At 41.2% G+C, this 22227-nt stretch overlaps 1 protein-coding gene across 7 annotated transcripts in view; it reads left to right on the forward strand.

Moving 5' to 3' along the window:
- Window positions 1-22227, forward strand: part of SEMA4D (semaphorin 4D) — a 174194-nt gene that overhangs the window by 85827 nt on the left and 66140 nt on the right. For 6 of the 7 annotated variants that reach the window (XM_074995070.1, XM_074995063.1, XM_074995065.1 and 3 more), the window contains one exon: window positions 19406-19801. In XM_074995070.1, coding sequence (XP_074851171.1) covers window positions 19708-19801 — 94 coding nt within the window. In that variant the 5' untranslated portion in view covers window positions 19406-19707. Of the gene's footprint in view, window positions 1-8325; window positions 8387-19405; window positions 19802-22227 lie in introns of those variants that run through there. The other variant, XM_074995069.1, reaches the window with a different exon arrangement.

Consider the following 22227-nt stretch of genomic DNA (forward strand, 5'->3'; position numbering starts at 1 on the left):
GATGGTTCCAACCATCAAAGCGTGTTCTCCTCCCAACATTCCAGTCTCATGCATTCAACTTGGCAGGATGTTCCTCCCACCATGGTGTACCTGAAACCTCCTCCAGTTTGGCTTGTACACTATCACTCTTACCCTCATGATCCAGCGCCATAGTGGTCCTCATGGCAAGCCACAGCCCCTTGTTCATATCTGCTGTTGGTACCATCCAGGGTCTCGGGGACCATCTTCCCTTGCCAAAACTGTCCATGTTGGCACCATATCTGCCTTCCTAGCACTCTGGCATCAAGGACTCTTTATTTCAGGATGGGCAGGCATCCACCTTGCATCCTTCTTCGTCCTCGCTGGATGACACGATGCTGTTGGTGTTGCCTCCCCCAGTGGATGATGTGAAGGTCTTCCAGGACTTATTCAGCGGGGTAGCTGTAGCACAGGAAAAAGACTTGTAGGAGGTCCCTGTGAAGCAATGCAGGCTTCTCTGCACATTATAACTGCCGCCTTCATCTTGGTTAGCATTGTCAATGGATGAGGCCATCATGGACCTGATCGACATTCTCTGGCAGACCCCTGCTCCATTCCCACCCCCACAAACAAAAGGGTGGATAAGAAATACTTTGTGGCTTCCAAGGACGCAGACTTCCTTTTCGTACATCCCCAGCTGAACTCGCTTGTTGTTGAAGCTTCTCCCGAACAAAATTAGGTCCTTTCATTCTGCTCCCCAGAAAAAGTGAGACCTAATGGGACATAAAGTTTACTCGTCAGGCAGGCTCTTGCTGTGGACGGCCAACTACATGGCCATGCTGGCCACCTGTGACCACTTTAAATATTCCAGAGTCCACGAGTTGGTCCCAGCCCTGCCAGAACAGCGCTCAGCTCTCGTCAGCATGATCTGTGAAGGGCACATCATCACCGTATGGCCCTACAGTCAGCAATGGACGTTGCAGACACAGTGCCCAGAGTCACGGCATCTGCAATCGTTAAGAGGTGTACATCATGGCTCCAATCACCTCGGGTCCCTGAAGAGTTACAACATAAAGTGGAGGACCTCCCCTTTGATAAGCAACATCTGTTTGCTGAAAAGACTGATTTGTTCCTCCATTCCACCAAGGATTCCCATACAATGCTCAGTACCCTGGGCATATACACACCACTGATTAAACGGGCCCTCTAATCCCTGTACCAAAGGCCGCAGGAGCACTTCAAACACCACCACCAATGCTTTGAGCCCCATCAATGAAACAAGTCCCAATGACACCATTCCAGGCTGCAGTGATCCTCGGTGTCCAACCCTCCACCTCCCAGACAGCAGTTTTGAGGGTGTGGTCAGGAGCCTGAGAGGTTTTTCTGGTCCAGCAAATTTGTGGTCCAACGATCGTCCTTTTCACCATTACCTTTGCCCCTTTTTCCATCGCTGGTCTACCATTACCTCAGACAAGTGGCTCCTGGAGCTAGTGGCCCAGGGGTAATCTGTCCCACTGATAGCTAACCTGCCTAACTGCCCCTCTCACAAGCATCTTCTTGACCAAGAGGGCCAACACCACCTCTGCTTGGGAGCCATGGAACCAGTTCCTGGGGCAGGGGTTTCTACTCCACATACTTCCTAACCCAAAAGAAAATGGGGGTCTCGAGGCCCATTCTCAACCTCAGAAAGCTCAACAAATACATCTTTTATTGACAGTTTAGGATGGTGACTCTCACTACCATTATCCCGGCTCTGGACAGAAACAATTGGCTCTCTGCTCTTGACCTACAGGATGCCTATTTCCACATCACCATTCATCCAGCACACAGGTGATTTCTTTGTTTCATGGTGGGCCTCCACCATTATCAGTACTGAGTTCTCCCATTCCAGCTCTTCACAGTACTCAGGGTTTTCTTCAAGACTCTGGTGGTCATAGCGCCCTACCTATGCCAACACGGGGTCATTATTTTCCCCTATCTGAATGATTGTTCCATAAAAGGGCCGTCGTTTACTGAGGCCCTTCACATGGTGCGAGTCACTGCAGACCTTCTGTTAAACCTAGGCTTCCATATAAACTATGAGAAGTCAACGCTTCACCCTACCCAGTCCCTACAATTCATCAGGGCACATTTAAACACCACTGCCACAAGGGCCACACTGCCCCTGCAAAGGTTTCAGGCCCTGTGAGATCTCATCTTAGTGGTGCATCTGTTTCCCACAGACAGTGCACATATGCCTCAACTTGCTGGGTCACATGGCTGCTACCATGTACATGGTCAGACTAGCCAGACTTCACATGCGCTGTCTTTAGTTGCAGCTTGTCACGTGTGACCCCCGACCAGGGATCCTTTGACAAAAACTGGCTATTCCACCATATGTCCTTGCCTCTCTTCAGTGGTGGACATGTCTGGGCAATGTTCTGACCAGGGTGCCATTCCACCAACTGTGCCAGTCAGTCACGCTTTCTAAGGACACTTCTGTCGTGGGCTGGGGGGCTCATCTCAGCCTCACACCATGCAGGGTAAATGGTCCTTCACCAGAGACTCCACATCAACCTTTTGGAGCTTCAGGCAGTCGGTTAAACTTGCAAACACTTGCAGAGGTACCTAGTACACAGGTCGGTCAATATCCTTACGGACAACACCACCTGCATGTACTGTATCAACCATCAGAGTGGGGTTTGGTCTCTGTCCCTGAGCACATAGGCCATAAAATTGTGGACGTGGTGCCTCCTGACATCACATCACTACTCCCCCTGCGCCCCTCCCCCCGACATCAAGTATGTGCCCAGGGTGTTGAATGTCATGACGGATGCTCTAAGTCATTTGTTCATCAATCGTCACGAGGGGAAATTAACACTGCAGCTCTCCATTACATGTTTCAGCTTTGGGATCAAACATGCATAGATTTGTTTGCCACATGAGTCAACAGAAACTGTCACCAACAGTACTCTAGGGCAGGCCTGGGCAGGCATTCTCTCACATCTCCATCACATGGGATGCACCTCTCCTTTACATGTTCCCTCCTCTTCCTCTGATTCACAAACTCCTGCCCAAGGTCAGACTTGAGCAAACCCGCCTCATCCTTATAGCCCTGGTGTAGCCAAGATAAAACTGGTACCCTCTACCTCTATCATGTGTCAGCAGTGGCTCTTTATCCCTTACATGCTCGTCACCTAGACCCATTCAAGTTATGTCTCCCTGCATGGCTTCTTCATGATTCCAGAATGCCCAAGTCATGTGCTCTGAAGGTGGAAAAGGTTTGTCCGCCAGATGGAAGCCCACTCATACTACACCTCTTTCAGTTCTCCTTGGCTACCTATTGCACCTGCATGAGTTGGGCCTGACCCTTGGCATGGTCTGGGTGTATGTGGCAGCTCTGGCAGATTTCAATCAGACAGAGGATGGGGTGTCATTCCTTGCCCACCCTATTACTAATTGTTTTCTCATGGGCCTGCAAAACACCTTTCCTTCAGTATGCTCTCTGGTCTCTTTTTGGGACTTTAACCATGTCCTCAAGTGCCTCATGAAACCACTATTTGTGTGTTTGTGGTTTCACCTTAAAGGGTTCCTTTCTAGTTGCCATCACATCTGCGAGAAGAGTCGGGGAGCTTGCTGCCCTCATGGTTGAGCCTCCCTATACAGTGTTTACGAAAGACAGGGTCACCTTTTGTCCTCATCCTAAGTTTCTCCCCAAGGTTCCCTCTCCATTGCACCTCAGTGAGTCTATTCACTTACCAGTGTTTTTCCTAAGCCACATTCTGACCCCTTGCATGCAGCATGGCATACCCTGGATGCATGCAGGCCTTGGGCCTTTTACATTGACTGCATGAGACCTTGGCATATATCTCTTAGGCTGTTCCTATCAGAAAGATTCAAAGGCCTACTTGTTTCATCACAATGTCTGTCCAAGTGGATTTTCTCATGTATCTACATATGTTATGCGCTCCCTGGAGAGCTCCTGGGTGCCATCACTGCTCACTCTACATGAGCTGTGTCCTCCACTACTGCCTTCCTGAAAAAGGTACCCATTACAGACATATGCAAGGCAGCCACATTATCTTCTGGCAACACGTTTGCACAGCAGTAAGCGCTCTCTCATCTTCTTGTGCATCCTCTATCCACGGGCACACTACTCGAAGAAAAAGATGAAGTTATTCACCTTGTACAGTAACGATGGTTCTTCGAGATGTGTCTCTCTCCCTCCTTCCCCTGCTTTAGAGTGTTCTCTTCTGTCAGGTAGATAAGGAATGGGGGAGGCCGCACTGCACACGTGCGCCAGAGGGCACAACAAGGTGCTTCTGCACATGCGTGGTGCTGGAAACCACAGCCAAAGAAAAATCTCTGAGCATCACCGCAATGATGCACCGACATCTGAGTGGAGCACCCACAGGGGGACACATCTCGAAGAACCATCCTACTGCACAAGGTGAGTAACTTCCTCTTCTGGGGTACTTTAATTGAAATTGTATTGAATTACTGGAATTAATATTTACTATTGTGTGTTAACATTTAATTAGTATTAATTAATTTAATTAGTATCATCACTCATTTAGCCAGAAAATCAGATGAAACCCTTTTCACAAGTTAATTAATTTAATTCACAAGTTTAATTAATATTTCACTGAGTACTCCTCTTTCAATGCAAAATTCAGGTTGCTTAAATACATTTTTTTTACCCCCACAGTTACTAGAAATCAAAAAATCCGTACAGTTTTTTGTTTGTTTGTTTGTTTGTTTGTTTTATCAATGCAGTAAATGGATATTGGGACACTCTAACAAATCTTACTAAGGCTTGTAGGAGGCTGGGGGATGGTCAGTAGTGGAAAATAAAATAAATCCTTTTTGCCCAGACTAAATTTAATTTGGGAACAACACACCTGGAGGAAATGTCAGAGAGTTAAGCTGAGGTACAAAATTGGCTGGAGGGAGTAGAAAGGAACAATTGTGGTTCACCAGTTTAAAGATAATTGTTGAGGTCACATGAGAAGATGCAGTTACCTAAACACAAAGTGTACTTTGTTAGCTATGAGCAAGAAATTTGTGGTGTGGTGTGTTCTTTTGTATTCTGTGTTAAGCCTATCTAGGCCAATTGGTAGTCTAAATGTAACTGTAAATGGGGAGGGGAAGCAGTCAAGTAGCACTTGAAAGACTAACAAAATAATTTTATTAGGTGAGCTTTCGTGGGACAGACCCACTTCTTCAGACCATAGCCAGACCAGAACAGACTCAATGTTTAAGGCATAGAGAACCAAAACAGTAATCAAAGTTGACAAATCAGAAAAAAATATTATCAAGGTGACCAAATCAGAGGGGCGGGGAGGGGAGTCAAGAATTAGATTAAGCCAAGTATGCCAAAGAGCCCCTATAATGTCCCAGAAAATTTGCATCCTGGTTCAAACCACGTGTTAATATGTCAAATTTGAATATGAAAGAGAGTTCAGCAGTTTCTCTTTCTAAAGCAGACTGAAAATACTTCTTCAGTAAGATGCAAACTCTTAAGTCATTAACAGAATGGCCCACCCCATTAAAATGTAGACTAACTGGCTTGTGGATCAGGAATGTTTTGATGTCTGTTTTGTGCCCAGTAACTCTGTCTGAGAGAGTTTGAAGTCTGTCCAATATACAAAGCATCTGGGCATTGCTGGCACATGATGGCACGTATGATGTTAGCTGAGGGACATGAGAATGTGCCTGTGCTGTGCCTGTGCCCGCTATGGTCTGAAGAAGTGGGTCTGTCCCATGAAAGCTCATCACCTAATAAATTATTTTGTTAGTCTTTAAAGTGCTACTTGACTGCTTTTTTGTTTTGATAGTATATAGACTAGCACGGCTCCCTCTCTGTTACTGTGTAAATGGGGAATCCTCGCTGAGCTGGTATGTTTCCAATAGAATCTCACAGGTATCACTTCTTGGCCTCACGCTATGTAAAATTTTTATCAGTGACCTGCAAAAATCACTGATTTTCAGTTGATGCCAACATTGAGTGGTGGCAAATGAGGAGGAAGACGGGTCACTGATTCACAGCAATCTGGCTTGTTTGGTGAACTGAGTGTAAGCAAACCATATGTATTTCAGTAAAGTTAAGTGCAAATATATACATGTGGGAATAACAAATGTAGGTGGTAGTTACAGGATGGCAGACTTTATTCTCTCAAACAGTGAGTCTGAAAAAGTTTGGGGATACTAGTGGATAATTAGCTGAACGTATACTGCTGTGACCAAAAGGAATAATGCAGTCAAAGCTGTGCTTTCCAGCTTTAGGGGGTGTGATGGTGGTTGCCCCAACTGTCCTATGGATGGGCTAGCCTCTCATAGCAATGGGAGCATGTGGGGCACAGGCGGCGGTGAGGTAGCAAAGGGCCCCCTTCCCCTGCTCACACTCATGGTGGCGGGAGAAGCTGCAGGAAGCTGAGTGACTCATGCTGCTGTCTTTGACTCTCCCACCCTCTGCCAGCTGGGTCACTCCGCTTCACTGCCTTGGCAAAAAGCAGAGCACCTTAGCCTGGCCCCAGCCTGCTGCGGTTCACCCCCCAAGCAATGCAGGGCTTGGGGGAGCGCAGCAGGCTGGGGCTGGGCTGTGGGGCTCTGCTTCTCACCACCCCAGTGAAGTGGAGTGCTGTGAGATGGGCAGCAGAACAGAGTGGAGCAGGCTTTGTTGGGTCGCTATGGCTCCTGCTGCTGCAGTGCTTGCAGGGTGGGAGGCCCCTGCTGTCATCCCATGCCGGACCTCCTAGGTAATCCCCTGGCTTGCACAGCTCAGGGCAGGGCGGATTTGGGAAAGGAGTGGGAGGGGTGGAATAGGGTGGGAGGAGGTGGGGTAGAGCAGGGCCGGGGCTTGGTGGGAGTGAAGGTGGTGCCTATGGTGGGAGCAGGAGTGATTGCACTGGGCCCCATGCCCTCCAGGGATGGCCTTGAATGGAAGCCTGGGGTGCAAAAATTGAGGAGTCTAGAGCAGGAGTAAAGAAGTTATTGTACCTGGATATTTGGTACTGATGTGACCACAGCTAGGATGACGTATCCAGTTCTGTATCCAGCCAACAGCTAAAGAAAGATGTTGATAAATCAGAGATCATTTGAAGGAGACGCATAAGAATAATTACAGGATTAGAAAACTTGCCTTGAAGTGATAGATTCAAAGAGCTTCATCTATTGCACTTAACACTGAAAAGAATAAGGCCTGTCTTGATTGCAGCATATAAATGCCTATGAGGGGAACAAATATTTAATATTAGGTGCTTCAGTCTGTAGGAGAAAGGTATAACCAGATCCAATAGCTAGAAGTTGAAGCTAGGCAAATTCAGACTGGAAACAAGGCATAGATTTTTAGCAGTGGCACTAAATAACTACTGAAACAATTGAGCCAGGTTCATGGTGGAGACACCATCTTGGAAAATTTTTAAATCCTGACTGAATTGTTTTTCTAACAAACGCCTCTCTAGGAATTGTTTTGGGGGAAGTTCTATGACTTGTGTTTTACCTCGCATGTTGAATAGGAACAGAGATAGAGCCCTGTTAGTGTATATTCTATCAAAACAAAAAAGCAGTCCTTTAGACTAATAGGGCTCTATCTCTGTTCCTATTCAACATGCAAGGTAAAACACAAGTCATAGAACTTCCCCCAAAACAATTTATTAGGTGGTGAGCTTTCATGGGATAGATGGTCTGAAGAAGTGGGTGTGTCCCACAAAAAGCTCACCACCTAATGAATTTTTTTGTTAGTCTTTAAAGTGCTACTGGACTGCTTTTTTGTTGTGTTATACGTGAGATCAGACTTAGATGATTACGGTGGTACTTTGTGGCCTTGGATTCTATGACAGTTTGGGAACAATAAAAGAGAGCAGCCAACTGCAATTTAAGCACTGAATTTTTGACTTTAAAAAGATTTGAGGAATGGTATGATGAACTATAGGTAAATTACTGACTTGTAGTAGACTAAGGTAGCTCTCGATACTCCTTCATCAAATGATTAATTTATCTTTTCTTTATAAGGGTACCCATAAAAGGGAAAGCACGGGATTTTTTCATGTCGTAGACATGAAAGCCTTAAATTGTTGCTTGTAAGTCATGAGTGGATACCACTGAAGTCTTCAAATGGTTTCTTGTTTTCAGAGTTGAAAGGGCTCTCCAAAGTGTTACCTTTTAGTTTTTGACAGGCCAAGATATAGTTATACGAGCTAAATTGTAGCCAGTATAGAAGATATGGTATTAGATACTGCAGTGAAAACTGAAGCTTCGGGAGTAGTGAATGGGCAGATTATTTTTGCACCGGTCTTTATTTTCAGCCCTACCCACTTAGCTGCTCTATCATTCTTGTTTTTGTTTGCGTCTTGGTCAGTCCTAATAGGCACCAGATTCGGAGATGTCCTAGAACTCCAGCGTAAGGGCCAGAATCACAGAAGCTGATGTAACAGCAAATATTATTTTGGTATGCTGTATATCCACATTGCTATACAAAATGCTGATTATGTATATGAAAATATTTCAGTTTAGAAGCTCTAATCTACCTTCTTATATACTGACATGTTCTATTTTAAAACTCTTATACCAGACAGACCACTCATGAGAATGCAATTCAGAAAACAATCTGTGGATAGTGTACAGTGTGCAGTTTTGGCAGCTCATTACCATTTGTCTGTTTAACATTAGCCTATGGTTTGTGTCTGTATGGGTTAAATAAATTCACTGATAAGACTAGACTGTCTAAATGCGGTGTGGCTTATTTTTGTATATAAGAATTGTTTGTATAAGCAGCAAGCATATATATATATATAATTTTTCAGCAGCTGACCACTGAAAGGGACACTAAATTTTGGTGAGATAAGTGGATGATTTTTTTAGGATGTTACCATTATGGAACTTAATAATAGTAATAATGAAAAAGAATGTGAAAAGCTGCTTTTTAATTTGCTTGTCTGGAGGCTTCTACATTTTTTCCCTTTCTTTTATTCCTTCCAAACTTTTTCAGTTCCAAAAGGCTAGTTACGGGAAGGTATATGCATGAGTGAGAGGTTTAAGTATATGTATTACTGTGGTTCTGCTGGTAAATGATATAAAGAGGAAGTAGTGTGGTTATTTTTAGTTAAGTATCCTGGGTTCTCAGAAGTAACTTTTAGTAGGTTAATCTTTCATACAGTTCTCTTTATGTTAGCACTTTCCCTTTTATCATGCTGAAGGATTTACATTCAATTTATGTAAATGATTACTGCAAAATTAAAGTCTTCTTTGAAGATGAATATAATGAATTCAACTTGTTCAATGCTTTCATTCATCTGTAATCCAGTGGATGTTTTCTTTAACCTGAGACTATTTATTCTAAGTTGTCAAAATAATTAGGTGGGAATTTTGTCCTGAAAATTTATAAATAATGATTGTTCAGACTGTAACATTTTGGGGTTAAACCCTCCCCCCACCATATTTGAATTACTCTTACCAAAAGAAACCATTTTTCAGTATGATTTTGAAATCTTAGCCAGTATAGAACATCATGATATTTAATAGGTTGAAAATATAATACAGACTCTATGGAACTGCTGAATCTTGTGGACTTAAGGAATTTGTGAAAGATTTAGGGCAGATGGTACATCCCAAGGTATGCCCAGATTTATCTGAGTCTGAGAAACTGAAGGAAATGTCAATCTGATATTTGAATTTCAGTACTTTAATGTGTGTAACTGTGTCATAGCTATTGGCAAACTATGAATAGCAATTTATTTGTATGGTATTATTACAGATGTCTCCTTGGCACTCAAGCAGCCAGTGGAAATGGGATTAAGTGAGAAAAATCCATGAAGCCCCCATGGAATTACTCATCACCACTGCTCCATTGCATTCAGAATCCTATTCTAAATTAATAGACTTTAATTTAAAATTTTATGTTATTATTAAATGGAGTTATTTTCCCCTCACCCCAATAATGTGCCTTTAAACAATTATCATGAAAAAAATTACATGCTATTATTCAGCTGTCTTCAAAAGCTACAGTGTTTACTTTGTTCTGGCTGACTGGGAGATTTCCTGGCAGCTAGCGTCTGGCTGGAAATGCTCACTTTGAGGCCTTTAGCCTTGCTGGCCAAGTATGCCCAGCATGAAGGGCAAATAAATATAAAGATAGAGGAAAAAAGAAATTGCCTTCCTATGGGCTAGAGCAGGCGTGTCCAGCCCGCGGGCCGCATGCGGCCCTGGACAGCTAGTAACGTGGCCCCACAAGATTGTAAACTTTTAACATTATTAAGTGATTTATATACATTAACTATATTATATATTTTATATGCGGCCCAAGACAATTCCTCTTCACTCAGTGCGGCCCAGGCAAGCCAAAAGGTTGGACACCCATGGGCTAGAGCGATCCTTTAGGGTCAGCTTCCCTCTGTCCATAATGATGACAGTGGATACAGAAGTAAATAACTACAGCCCAAGAAAGGTGCATGAGCTACTGCTCTGTTTGTCTGTTACGCAGAGCTGCCTCTCCTCTCGCTTTCTGTGAAGGGACCTAGATCAGCTGTCTTTCCTATATCCTGCACGGCCGTGTTAGAGATAGTAAACATGTAGCTCTATATCTTAAAAGTTAATTTTTGAACTACATCTTGGCATGTAAGTGACAAGACTCTGTTGATAGTAATGGTCGTTCCACAGAGTAGTCAGTCACAGAATTGACTATGTCTTTGGTGCAGCATAGAAAGAAGTACAGTTTGAACCTCTCATCTGTCAACTTCCATTGTCCAATATGGTTATAGTTATCTGACTGTCCACTTAATCATGGGTGCAGCCAAGTTTCCTGTGGTCCCATAAACTTTGTTTACAGCCATAAGTCTTGGCTCTTAGTGTTCTGTGCTGTTATTTAGCTGTAATTTCCTTCAAAGGTCTCTTAAGAGCCCAGTAGGCAGTGGAAGTGTTGGTAATGTGCTAGACTATATTGACCTCCCATCCTCCAGCAAATTCTCTTCTCTGGCACCAGTAAGGTCTCAAGAGTGCTGGACTAGTTGTTTTATGGTTGTTAAAAAAATGTACAGTAAGCCCTTGAAATGCGTGATTTCAAGTTGTGCTTAAGTTGCATTAATGTGAGTTAAGTGCAACTCAGAATCCTGCTTGCCTGGCCCTGGTTCAAACACCCCCACCCTAGATCACCTTCCCCCCTGCCCAGCTCCGGCTCACTTCTCCCACGTGGCCCCAGCTCCAGCTCAACCCCCATGCCCCACACCTAGCTCTAGCCACAACTCATTTCCCCCCACATGGCTCCAGCTCAACCCCCTGCAGGGCCACGCAGCCCTGGCTCACCACTCCCCACAACCCCCTGCAACCCTAACCCACCCCAGGCTTAAACCACCTGTCCCCCTCCCATGGCCCCAACCCCTCACTAGGCTTGACCCTCCCCAACTGCCCCCCCAACCACAGGACTTGCTTTTCAAATGGAGCTCCAGGTGTTGCTTCTGTTTCCTCGGCTGCAGAATGTGCATTCCCCGAGGGGGAAAAAAGCCGCTCTCTGACTTATACAAAATTCAAGTTACACGAGAGTGCATGGGAACACAACCCTTGCATAACTCGAGGAACTACTGCAATGGAAACTTTATTGTTTCAAGGGACTCTCTAAAGTGTTTGCAACCCCAACATTTCAGTTTTTTTCTGACTTTCAAAACCTTGTAAGAGAAACTGATCTGAAACAAACCTGTTCTATTTCCATCCTCCAAGGTAATTCAAGTGAAAAGTCTGCACACAGTGCAGTGTGCATAGTAAAAACTAAACTTGTATTTAAAGAAAACAAAAAACCACTACCTGCATCTGTATCAGACATTGTGAGAGCTGATGTAATCAGATGCAAAAGAAGCCTGAAGCAGATGAAATTAACAGGACTATGCCATATTTCTTCAGTTCAGTTTCTCACATTCATTCTGAAAATTGATTTAAATTTTCATGCAAATCAAGTTGAGCAAGCTGAGTTTGCAATTACTTTAAATATGTGTAATTGGAAAAGTTACCTCTTGATTGAAAACATAAATTACAAGCTAGATGAATATTAGACATATGATTTTTCCTGCAAGCTTTCTTCAGTTAAAAAAATGCCTTATTTAAAATTTGATGGAAGAATTGCTGATTCATTATTACTTGAATTATCATAGCCAATGTTGGCAAACATTCCCCAGAGCAGGTAAGTAGAATTGGGTTTGAAGCAGATGTTATTGGCCTCAAATCTTGTATTGTCAAAAATAAATACGGATACCGATACCTGAGGAAAAAGTACTCCGTATCCCTGAGGGGGACACAAATAAACTCTGGCCACAGGAGAGATCAGTGGGTTGATATAATAAGCAATTAATTTACAAAATTAAATGCCATTTCAATCTAATTGTTTATATAGCACGCCAGTTATCATGGTGTTTTGCAGATACCCTCTCCACAATGAGCTTATAGCTTAATGCTTTGTGTACTCTACTACACTGTAAAAACCAACCATATTCATAGATTGTCATAACATGTTTCTGATTCAGGTTTGTGGCTAATTCTCACCTGAAAGGCCGGGGGCAAGGGTGTGGGTGATGAAATGCTCCAAGCCATGTTAAGGAATTGGGTTTTAGGCTAGGAATCTTCCAGGAGTAAAACACACTTCTCTAAGACTGTGACATTGCTTAATTTTTGTGCACATAGGAAGCCCACCATGTTTTAAATATTTTTAATGGTGTAGACATGTCCTAAATTAGTCATATAAGAGGGAACGTCAGTTGAGTGGATGAGAGAGAGGTGGATTTACATAGAACAAAATTGTGGCAATTATTTGTGACATAGCGGATAGATCACAATAGTCCAGTTTACAAAAGATTGTTGGGTTTCATTTTTGTTCATCTAGTCTTCAAACTGGTACAGAATAGAGTCAGTAGCATCTACTGAAGATCGTCCTAATCATCAACTATTTGGGAATACATAGTGGATTTTAACAAGCCTTTTAAAAGAGATGCTTTGATTATGGGCCCAAGAATGTTTTTATGTAAATGTATCGTTATTGATGACTTGCTGTTTCATCATCTCTATAATAATTTCACCCTGAAGGATGTTCTATTGGCCAATAATCCCAGTATTACGTAGAGAAGCCAGTCACTTGTGTGAACATTTTAAATAAGCATTCCTTTATTTAGGCTTCTCCCTTGCAGACACTGAAAGTCACCTAGCGCTATCAGCTGCCACCCACTGTATGTTAGGATGGCACATACTAATTTCTCTAGACACAAAAATTATTGGTGCTCCTCCTGAACTATAGCACAGCAATTAAGCCAAACATATTTTTAAATGAGAAAAGGAACAACTGTTCCAAGTCCATCTGCCTTACTTCTAAATGTACGCAGTGGGCGTCTGGAGAACTCTAAATGCCTGTCACAAGATTGGAGACCCTCTGAGAAGTGTTGGGTTTTGTTGTTTATTTGCTAAACTGTATCTCTTTTATTTCATGTGAACTCTACCGCTTCTGATAATGCTATTCTTCGGCTTCCAGCTTCTTTTCTCGTTTGTATGCCAAATGCAGATTTTTTTCTTTATTTATATATGCAAAAATTTAATAAAACCTTTGAAAAAAAAAGATGCGTTTCCAGGTTGCCTAGCTTACTTTGAATTTTTTAATCAAAAATCACGAGACCCATTGCTTTAACGCATGCTGCCTAGTAGCATATCACTTGTTGACTGTAAACATGGCAGCATTTTTCCTTAATAGTTCTCATAGTTGCACTATTCATTGCTGTAATCCCACTAGTAGTAGACTTAATAGGCATTTGTGTGGACTAGCTGGCTGAGTTCAAATCACCATGGTATGTACAGCAGTTCTAGACAAGTGTGTAAATCAATAGCCTGTCTGCACTGGTGCTTCTGCTGTTGCTCCCACTACTGGTGAGAAATATTGACATAAATGCTAGAGTAAATGAACCTAGGGCTAGTTTTGCAAAAAGACTTCAGCCAGGCTCTTCTTCCCTTATATATGACAGTTTAACATAATGTTTTGTAATTGCACAGGTAGCATAGAAGTTTCTGGGCTTCTACACTCTATTCCCACATTACTTTAAAAGATAAAGTATTACACAAAAGTATGCATGAAGAATTATGGTACAGCAGAGGTCTGCGACCTTTCCAAGGTGTAGTGCTGAAATTTGACCTTTTGACCTCTATGTAGATTTGGAGTGTGGGCGATAGGTTTTAAAATTACTAATAGTCCTACTTACAACAGCTTCATTAATAAATAAATAAAGATGCAGAGCTTTACTGGTTAGTTGGTGCTTGGTAGCATTAGCTGGTCATTTGTTAATCCACAGGCGGCAGGGATTTGAGCAAGCTCCTGGCTGAGGCGGGGAGGGGTGGGGCTGAGCTCCCGCCTTGCATGCCATTGGAATATCGGCTCATGCACTACTTTTGGCACACGTGTTGGGGTTGCTGACCCCTGTTGTAGGGTGTGGGAGTAAGATGTAGTCCGTGCAAGTAAGTAGAGTTTAAGCTCAACTGATAATTTTCCTTATATGATCCTGTTTATGACTACTTTTAACTTCACTAAATTTTAGCCATATGAAGTGAAGTATCCCATGTGGCTTTCTGCTTAGGCTGAACTTTTTTTTGAAAATTTCAGCTAAAATAGTCAACTGTTTCTCATAATGAGACTGTTTCCACACACTGCTCTGCCAGTTTTCCTGCTTCCTGACCGTGTAAACAATAAGAAAATTTGTTTTCCAGGCCCGGTCCATTATTGATCTCCCTATTATGTTTGCCAACAATAGCACCACAAGTCTCCAACAGAAAATGACCCGAGAGACTAAATTGTTCTGTACGGTCCACAAAGCGTGCTAACGTCACTATTAACCTGTGGCAAGTTCAAGCTGGTGACATAGAGATAATATGTCTTTGTCTCTGTAGCAGTACTTCAAGCCATCTAGCCTCCCCCATTTTTGTTGTTTACAATTTTACTATTTTATTCTCCATTATTTGCATTTACATTTTCAAGTGACTGAGGCTTTATCTTCTACCAGTTTTGTACCCCCTCTTGAGTTTAAAGATTTTATTTTACTGTTTTTCCTTTGCAGCACCTGAAATTGATATCTCTTGTTTCTCCATCTGTGCACTAACATTATTGATGAGCACAGGGAGACTCACAGCTCTGGAATTCCAGCTGTGCCTTGGCAAGGTGCCACATGGTCTATTAATTGTTTCTTTCTTGCACAAAGGTGGTATTTCGCTCAGCTGTTGATACAGAGTTATGGAGAGATGGTACAAGCAGTTGAGCCCATTGTGTTGTGGTTAATTGCACCCAAATGATGACTTTGAAAGAATTGTTGATGGCAGAATATGCTTTAACATTATATGTTGTTATTTTAAATATATCGGCGGTTGAAAACTTATAGCAGTGTCATAGAACGTCGAAGAATATAACTTAAATATTTGAAGTTTTTATTGTGTACTTAGAGTCTCCAGGTTGTTTATGTATTCTTGCTATTTACTTATTTTTAGGCAAATTATAATAATTTTTAGAATGAAATCGCTTCAGTTACTTAACTTTCAGAAGCTGAGCACTCCTCATTCCCACTGAAGGCAGCGAGAGGTGCAGGAGCCCAGTTGTTTTGGAAATTGGGCCACTCATTTTGTATATTCTGTTGTTTTCTTTCTCTCATTTGAAATATATCATACTGAAACCTTGCACTCTCAGGAAAAGTTCCCACCAGTTGTGAATGAACCATCCCCTACAACCGATTTTCAAAGCTGCACAAAAAGGTTGAGTCCCTCAGTACAGCATATTTTTAGCAAACTATCTAGGTATATTTGCAATTGTATCATAAGTTGTCCCTGAACAGACTGTGTCCCCTAAGTGACTTTTTTTTTTTTTTTTTTTAATAAATTGGTTCATGAGTGGATCAACACAGAGTATAAACTGTCTTATTTGTGCTGGGTAGCCAGAAGGCTTTTCAGCCAGCCTAGAAAAATGAGTGTTTAATGAGCCAATTTTTCTTCTTCCTCAATTTGAGAAGATAATGTAGTTTTTGTTCCAGAATTTCGCTGTCATTTTCCATCTTCTGAGAAAGATGAGATAGCCTAAGAGAGTAACTATAGCAGCTAGTAAGCATCAATACTTTTCCGTCATGGGGTCATAGGATTAAAATAATTATATCCTGGGACTCATAAACTTACAGGACACTCTGGAGGAGACCTCTCAGGGTAGAGGAGGGTTAATAGGTCATTGCATTTCCATGTAGCTATTAAATAAGTGGGAGAGAAATGATTGCCTCCATGGAGAAGTGAAAACTGATTAACATGTGAGGACCTCTCAATTCTCTTCAGTAAGTTAAGCAATGAAAAAGAAAGAATTAACATTCAACTGAAATGGTAACTTTTTACAAAATATTTGCTTTTTTCACTTTTACTAAATTACATGAGATATAAATGCTAAACAGGTTCCTAGTAAGTTAAACAATTCCCTGAAACACTTCTACTGCAGCACCTAGCGTCCCCATCCTGTGATTAGACCACTGCGTAGGAGTTGCTAGCTATCGAATTTATGTTACTTAGGCAAGCTTTGGAAGAAGATGAAATGATTACTTATCCTACTGTAACTGTGATTCTTCAAGATGCGTGTGGCCCATGTGTCTGTCTGTCCATCCATCCATCCAATCTGTTTGTACACTCGGAGGCACAAAGACATTGAGCTACCGCTGACAAAAAGAATCAGTCTCCGGTGCATATTGTGTACACACACCAAGGCCGTGGCTGCACTACCTCTCCCTTTTGGAAGGGGCATGTAAATTATGGCCATTCGAAAATGCAGTTTTGGGGGGAAGAAAGGTGCTTTTGAAATTGGGGCACCCTTTTGAAAGAACCCCAGCTACACGGCTGTTTTTATTTTGAAATCAGCACTTTTGCTGAGCCGGGTGGCTGCCATTATACAAATGAGGCACTGAATATTTATATCAGAGCCTCATTTGCATTTCAGACGTTCATAAGACACCTGCCCCTGCCAAAAAGGAAAGGTAGTGTAGCCACGGTCCAAGTGTGGTTTATGCATAGTGGCAAGACATCGTGAAAAATTGTGGTTACTCTTGGGTAAGTTTCCTTTACTTTTGCTAAAAATTAAACATTTGATTGTACTATTCCAAGGATGGGAGGTGGGAGAGTATATTGCTTATTAAAACCATATTTAATATTGTATATTAACAAAGTTACCTCTCTTATATCCTTTGAGGTCTGAACTTGAGTCTTATTGGTTTGTTTGCCAGGCTGAATGATATCACAACCACCATAATATAAACCCAAAGAATGAGCGTACAGGTTTAAAACGGAAAGGATTTTTTTCACATTTTTTCACATTTTTATCTTTGTTCTAGTTGCAGGATAATTTGTTGGGTCAAGGAAATGAGAATACTTATAGGTAGGAATTTTTTTTTGGATGATTTTTTTTTTTTTGTGGTAGTATGTACTAACCACATTTTGCTTTGTTCCTCTTCTGGAATCTAATCCATGCGTGGAGGGGAATTTAAAAACACAACCAGCAAAACTTACACAGATCACCTTTAAAATGTGTGTTTATTAAGTCCTATTGTGCCAGGAAGATACTCTCTTCAGGGCTTGCTATCGTGTTTGTTAGTTTCCAAATATTAATGCTCTTTAAAAATATTGCTTTGCTCAAAAATGTAACATTAATATCAAAGAAATTACAGCCCTTCAAAATGAAAACTATTTCAGTCTTTAAGATTCTACTGGTTATGCTAAATGTGATTTAATCTGACTACATGGATTCAGCTTCATCTGTCACTGGTGCAAAGTCAAACTTGACAGCTTTTCCTTAGGGTCTCCCTCAGTCTCAGAATTGGGGGCAGAGAAAGAGGCTTGGCGTCTTTGATTTTGGTTTGGTTGAAATGCTTCCATAGCTATTGTTTCATTCTTAATTATCTTAACAAAATGATGCTGATCTTGTCAGACACAAACAGTGCCTTGTCCGTTCAGTTGCTTCTTTGCGCTACTGAATGAGTAACTTTCCAAAACTAGAACTGCGTCTGCTGGAAATGAATTCAGCCTTTGGGAACCACAGAGCATTTTTACCAAGGATTTCACATTCACTGCACATCTCTAAAGTTGTATGTATGCGCTGGATTTGACTGGGGACAGATAGGTGTTAGTAATATCTGGAAGTCTACTATCAAAACAAAAAGCAGTCAAGTAGCACTTTAAAGACTAGCAAAATAGTTTATTAGGTGAGCTTTCGTGGGACAGACTCACGAAAGCTCACCTAATAAACTATTTTGCTAGTCTTTAAAGCGCTACTTGACTGCTTTTTGTTTTGATAGTGTATAGACTAGCATGGCTTACTCTCTGTTGGAATTCTACTGTGGGCCAAGTTCTGATAATTTGACAGTGATGGAGCATGGTTACAGAGCCTGTTCCACTGGAGGATTCAAGTTTAAAGAGGAGCGTCTGTCACAAGAACTTGTAGCAACCAGAAGGGTAGAGTAACAGAGCGAAACAACTGACAATGTCTTAGGAGATGGGTGACCGTTGTGGGCTAAGAGGCAAAGATAAACCCTGACCAGTGTTCCCTGTAAGCTGCGCACTTGTGTACCTGCTCAGGAGAGTGTTAAATGCCACCTGCTGCCAACTTTTCGTGAGTCAGGATATGAAATATTAGCTCTGTATTGATGCCTCAGATGCACACATCTTTGACTGATTGGGTACTTTCGAAAAGAAAGTAGGGTGACCGTTAGGGGAAAAAAAAGAAAAGTTGTGGAAAGAGCAAAAATATTTTTATATGGGGCATATATAGATGTTCTGACCTGAGCTGTAAAAGTAATGGATTTTTTTTGTTTTGTTTTCTAAGAATCCTAAAAAATGCGGAAAATATATTTCCCTCATACTGAGAATATTTTTTCAAAAATGTCAGTGAATTAAAAAGTGCACATTCATTCATTTTAAATTAAAATTGAAGAATTTTTTAGAAAAGTGGTTTCAAAGTGAAAAATTAAAACATTTCATTTTGAAAACATTGAAACAAAATGCTTTGACTTGTCTAGAATTTTTTACTGAGCACAGTGCAGTGAAACATTTTGCCTCTCTCCACTCTCAACATGATTCCAGAAGACAGCATGTTAAAATATAAATTTGCTAACCTGAGCAGTGTGTTTATTTTTGATATTTCAAAAAACAACTTAAAGGCAGAAAATGAAGTAAATCACAGTAGACTTTCATCTCCACATAAATGGCAGTATCATGTTCCTTAAAATATGAATAATTACATCGGTATTACATGAAAATTACTGTTGCTAGTGGTTGCCTACAGTTATCGTATGAAGTATAATTTTATAATCATGTAATTTGTGAAAAAAGTCTCCAGAAATTTGCATAGTGCTGTGAAGTACTTGCAAAAATGCCATCTTCAGAAATCATTTATCATTTTGAAAACTCAACCTATTTCCTTCTCTTTTCACCCTCTTCCCCTGTGCAGTTTCATTTGCTGTGAAGACTAAATGGAAGAATGCTCTCAAAAGAGAGAATAGTTGCTGAGAAACACTGTGGAAAGTGTGCACAATATCTGTATTTTGCATCTTGGAAAATGCGTGTTCCCTTGGAGAAGTAAGCTGTTGGATGCATTGAGTTGGGAATATCTTTCCAATCCATTTATTGTGACGTTTATGTTCTTTGGTGTCTACCCTGTAACCTATTATTTGGAACTGGAGATTTCTTTTGCAAAAAGAACATTCGGTGTTTCAGTTATCCTCCAACTTCCATAAAGCAAGGACTCTTAAAATGGCTCTCCCTGGTTTGTACACAACTTTGGGTTTACTGTTTGGAGCAGCAGCAGCATTTGGTCCAATACCAAGGATCACTTGGGAACACAGAGGTAAGAACAATAATTTACATAGTGAAATGTACAAAATTTCTACGGTTTGTGGGTGTCTATGTAATTTCTTCAGTCAGTTTGTAACAGAAAGCTGACCTAATAGGAGCCCTGCCAGCCTCTTTAACTCCTCAGCCCCCAGTTTAACAGATGACTTGGTTAGCTGCTGCTGTTTATTAAACTTAAATAAATGATCAAGGCTTAAAATTTTCAGAAGTAATTAGTGATTCCGGGTGCTCAACTTGAGAGAGCTGACGGGTTGATTTTCAGAAAGATCTAACAGCTGACCATCAGGCTCCTTGAATTTGTTTCATTTTCAGCACTCTAAATAGGAACCCACTACTCACTGTTGAAAAGCAGCGACTAAACCTTCACTACAAGGAAAAAGAAAATATAAAATATTCATTTAATTGACTGTTCTGTGCTGTGAAAAAATATGGTAAAGCTTCTTCATGTAAAACACTGAAAATGTCATATGAAGTGTCTTCATATGGTACATAAGGCACCACCTTCGTGTATTTCTTTTATCAAGCATCATTACAGCAATAGAAAATTGTGTAAAGTGAAAGTTGGAGGGCAGTTGAGGGAGAAATGCCTAAATTTGTCTTGGAGCTTTGAATAGGTAATTTGTTAATTCAGTTGTTTGTTAAAGTCTATAATGTATTAATTTAGAATTTTTGTTCAATCTATTGTGATTTATTAGGTTAGGTAAAAGTACCTGCCTCCTTTTGAGTGAGAGTAAATCCTTATCCGTCAAGTGCTGTAGCCACTAAGCTGTTTGTGTTTTGATACTGAGTTTAGGGGGTTTTGGCAGATTTTTGGTTAGTAGAATAACTGTGGGTCTCTTACGGTGACTCTCGTGTTGTATGTTTTCCCAGCCACGATGAATCCTTTTGCAGGGTTGACAGTGAAAAGAGATTAAATAGCCTCTCTCAAGATGAACAAGTACTAATGAGGAATTGTCCACAACAGAAAAGTAGCCAGAAGCCCAAGGTTTCGTTGGATATGTAGCATACGATAAGATCCTGGACAAAAGATTTAAAGAAGAATCATTCACATTCCTGCTAATTAGCTATCGTGTACAATAACTCTGTTTCAATCACATTTGGTCAGAGAGCTGTTCAGCAAAATTTTTCAGACAAGGCCTAGTAGTAATGCTGTTTTGGTGCGTGGATGGAATTGTGAAAGGAGTTTGTGCCCATTTAAAACTCTGGAACGCATCTGTTGTCCTTGCACAATGAAAGTTAATTTTTTAAACCTTACACTTACATTACATAGTATAGCTTCAAGTGTAGTGTGATTAAAAAACAAAGTCCCGTTGATTGCTGTAGCATTTCAGATAATACCACAGCAGACATGATGTCATGTGAGTGTAAGTATCTTGTCAATGCAGCATCTTACGATTCAAAATCTTTTAGCAACTGTTGGAATGTGTCAATGCATAGTATTATATACTTTGCATAGCCATTTCATTTAGAATTGCAACTGGTCCTAATCAGCCACAAAGTCAGTTCATTGTTAATTGAAGCATTGTTTCTCCCTTCATATCTCTCCTGTTAGAGGGGCAGTCATGTTAGTCTGTGTCCACAAAAACAACAAGAAGTCCTGTGGCAATTTATAGATCAAATTTATGTTCTGGCAGAACACTGGTGTTCCGCAAGCTACAGCAAAGTGTTCTGCCACTGAAATTGAGTAGTAGAGGTTTCTTCCCCATTCTCAGGTGATGATGATGTAAAAAAGGTAAAGTGTTCCATGGCGAGTGCCATGAGGTCCAAGTGTTCCATGACTGGAAAACATTTGGGAACCACTGTTCTAGACTAACCGTTAAATCTGGCCTCATTCTTGTGTTGTTGTGCTTCAGGGTGGAGGCCAGCCATTTTGAACTGCTCTTTTGTACTCATCTTAATTTAGGCTCAGATGGTTACAGCCTAATTCGTTTCACTTGCAGCATGTAGTGCTGAGAGTATAGCTGTTCACAGCAGGAGCATGATCCTGTTCTGTGTACTAATGGCGGCACAAAATGTTTTGAGGATGCAAGCTTGATGTGCGGGATAAATGTAGTTTACTACCTAGCCCATCATGAGACATCTTTGTTGGGGAGTTACTGGTTTGTTCAGTCTTGAGCAGGGTTCATTAAGAATAAAGCAGAAGGTAAAATGTAAGGCACGCCTCTGGAGTTTTAATGTAATTTTTGTATATAGTTGTATGCATATGTATGTGTACATAATATGAAATAAAGATTTGACAAATGTGCAACACTTTGAAATCACACGTAAATTAAACTGAGATCAGCAGCACAAATCCCAGCTATTAATTTAATTTTAAATCATGGAAAAGCTGTTGTATATTAGCACTGCAGCCACAAACTCCCAACTAATTGAATCCATGATTTAACTAAGGGTTTTGATGACCCCAAGATTTTTATTATA

The sequence above is a fragment of the Carettochelys insculpta genome, chromosome 5 (assembly GCF_033958435.1).
Source record: "Carettochelys insculpta isolate YL-2023 chromosome 5, ASM3395843v1, whole genome shotgun sequence".
NCBI lineage: Eukaryota > Metazoa > Chordata > Testudines > Carettochelyidae > Carettochelys > Carettochelys insculpta.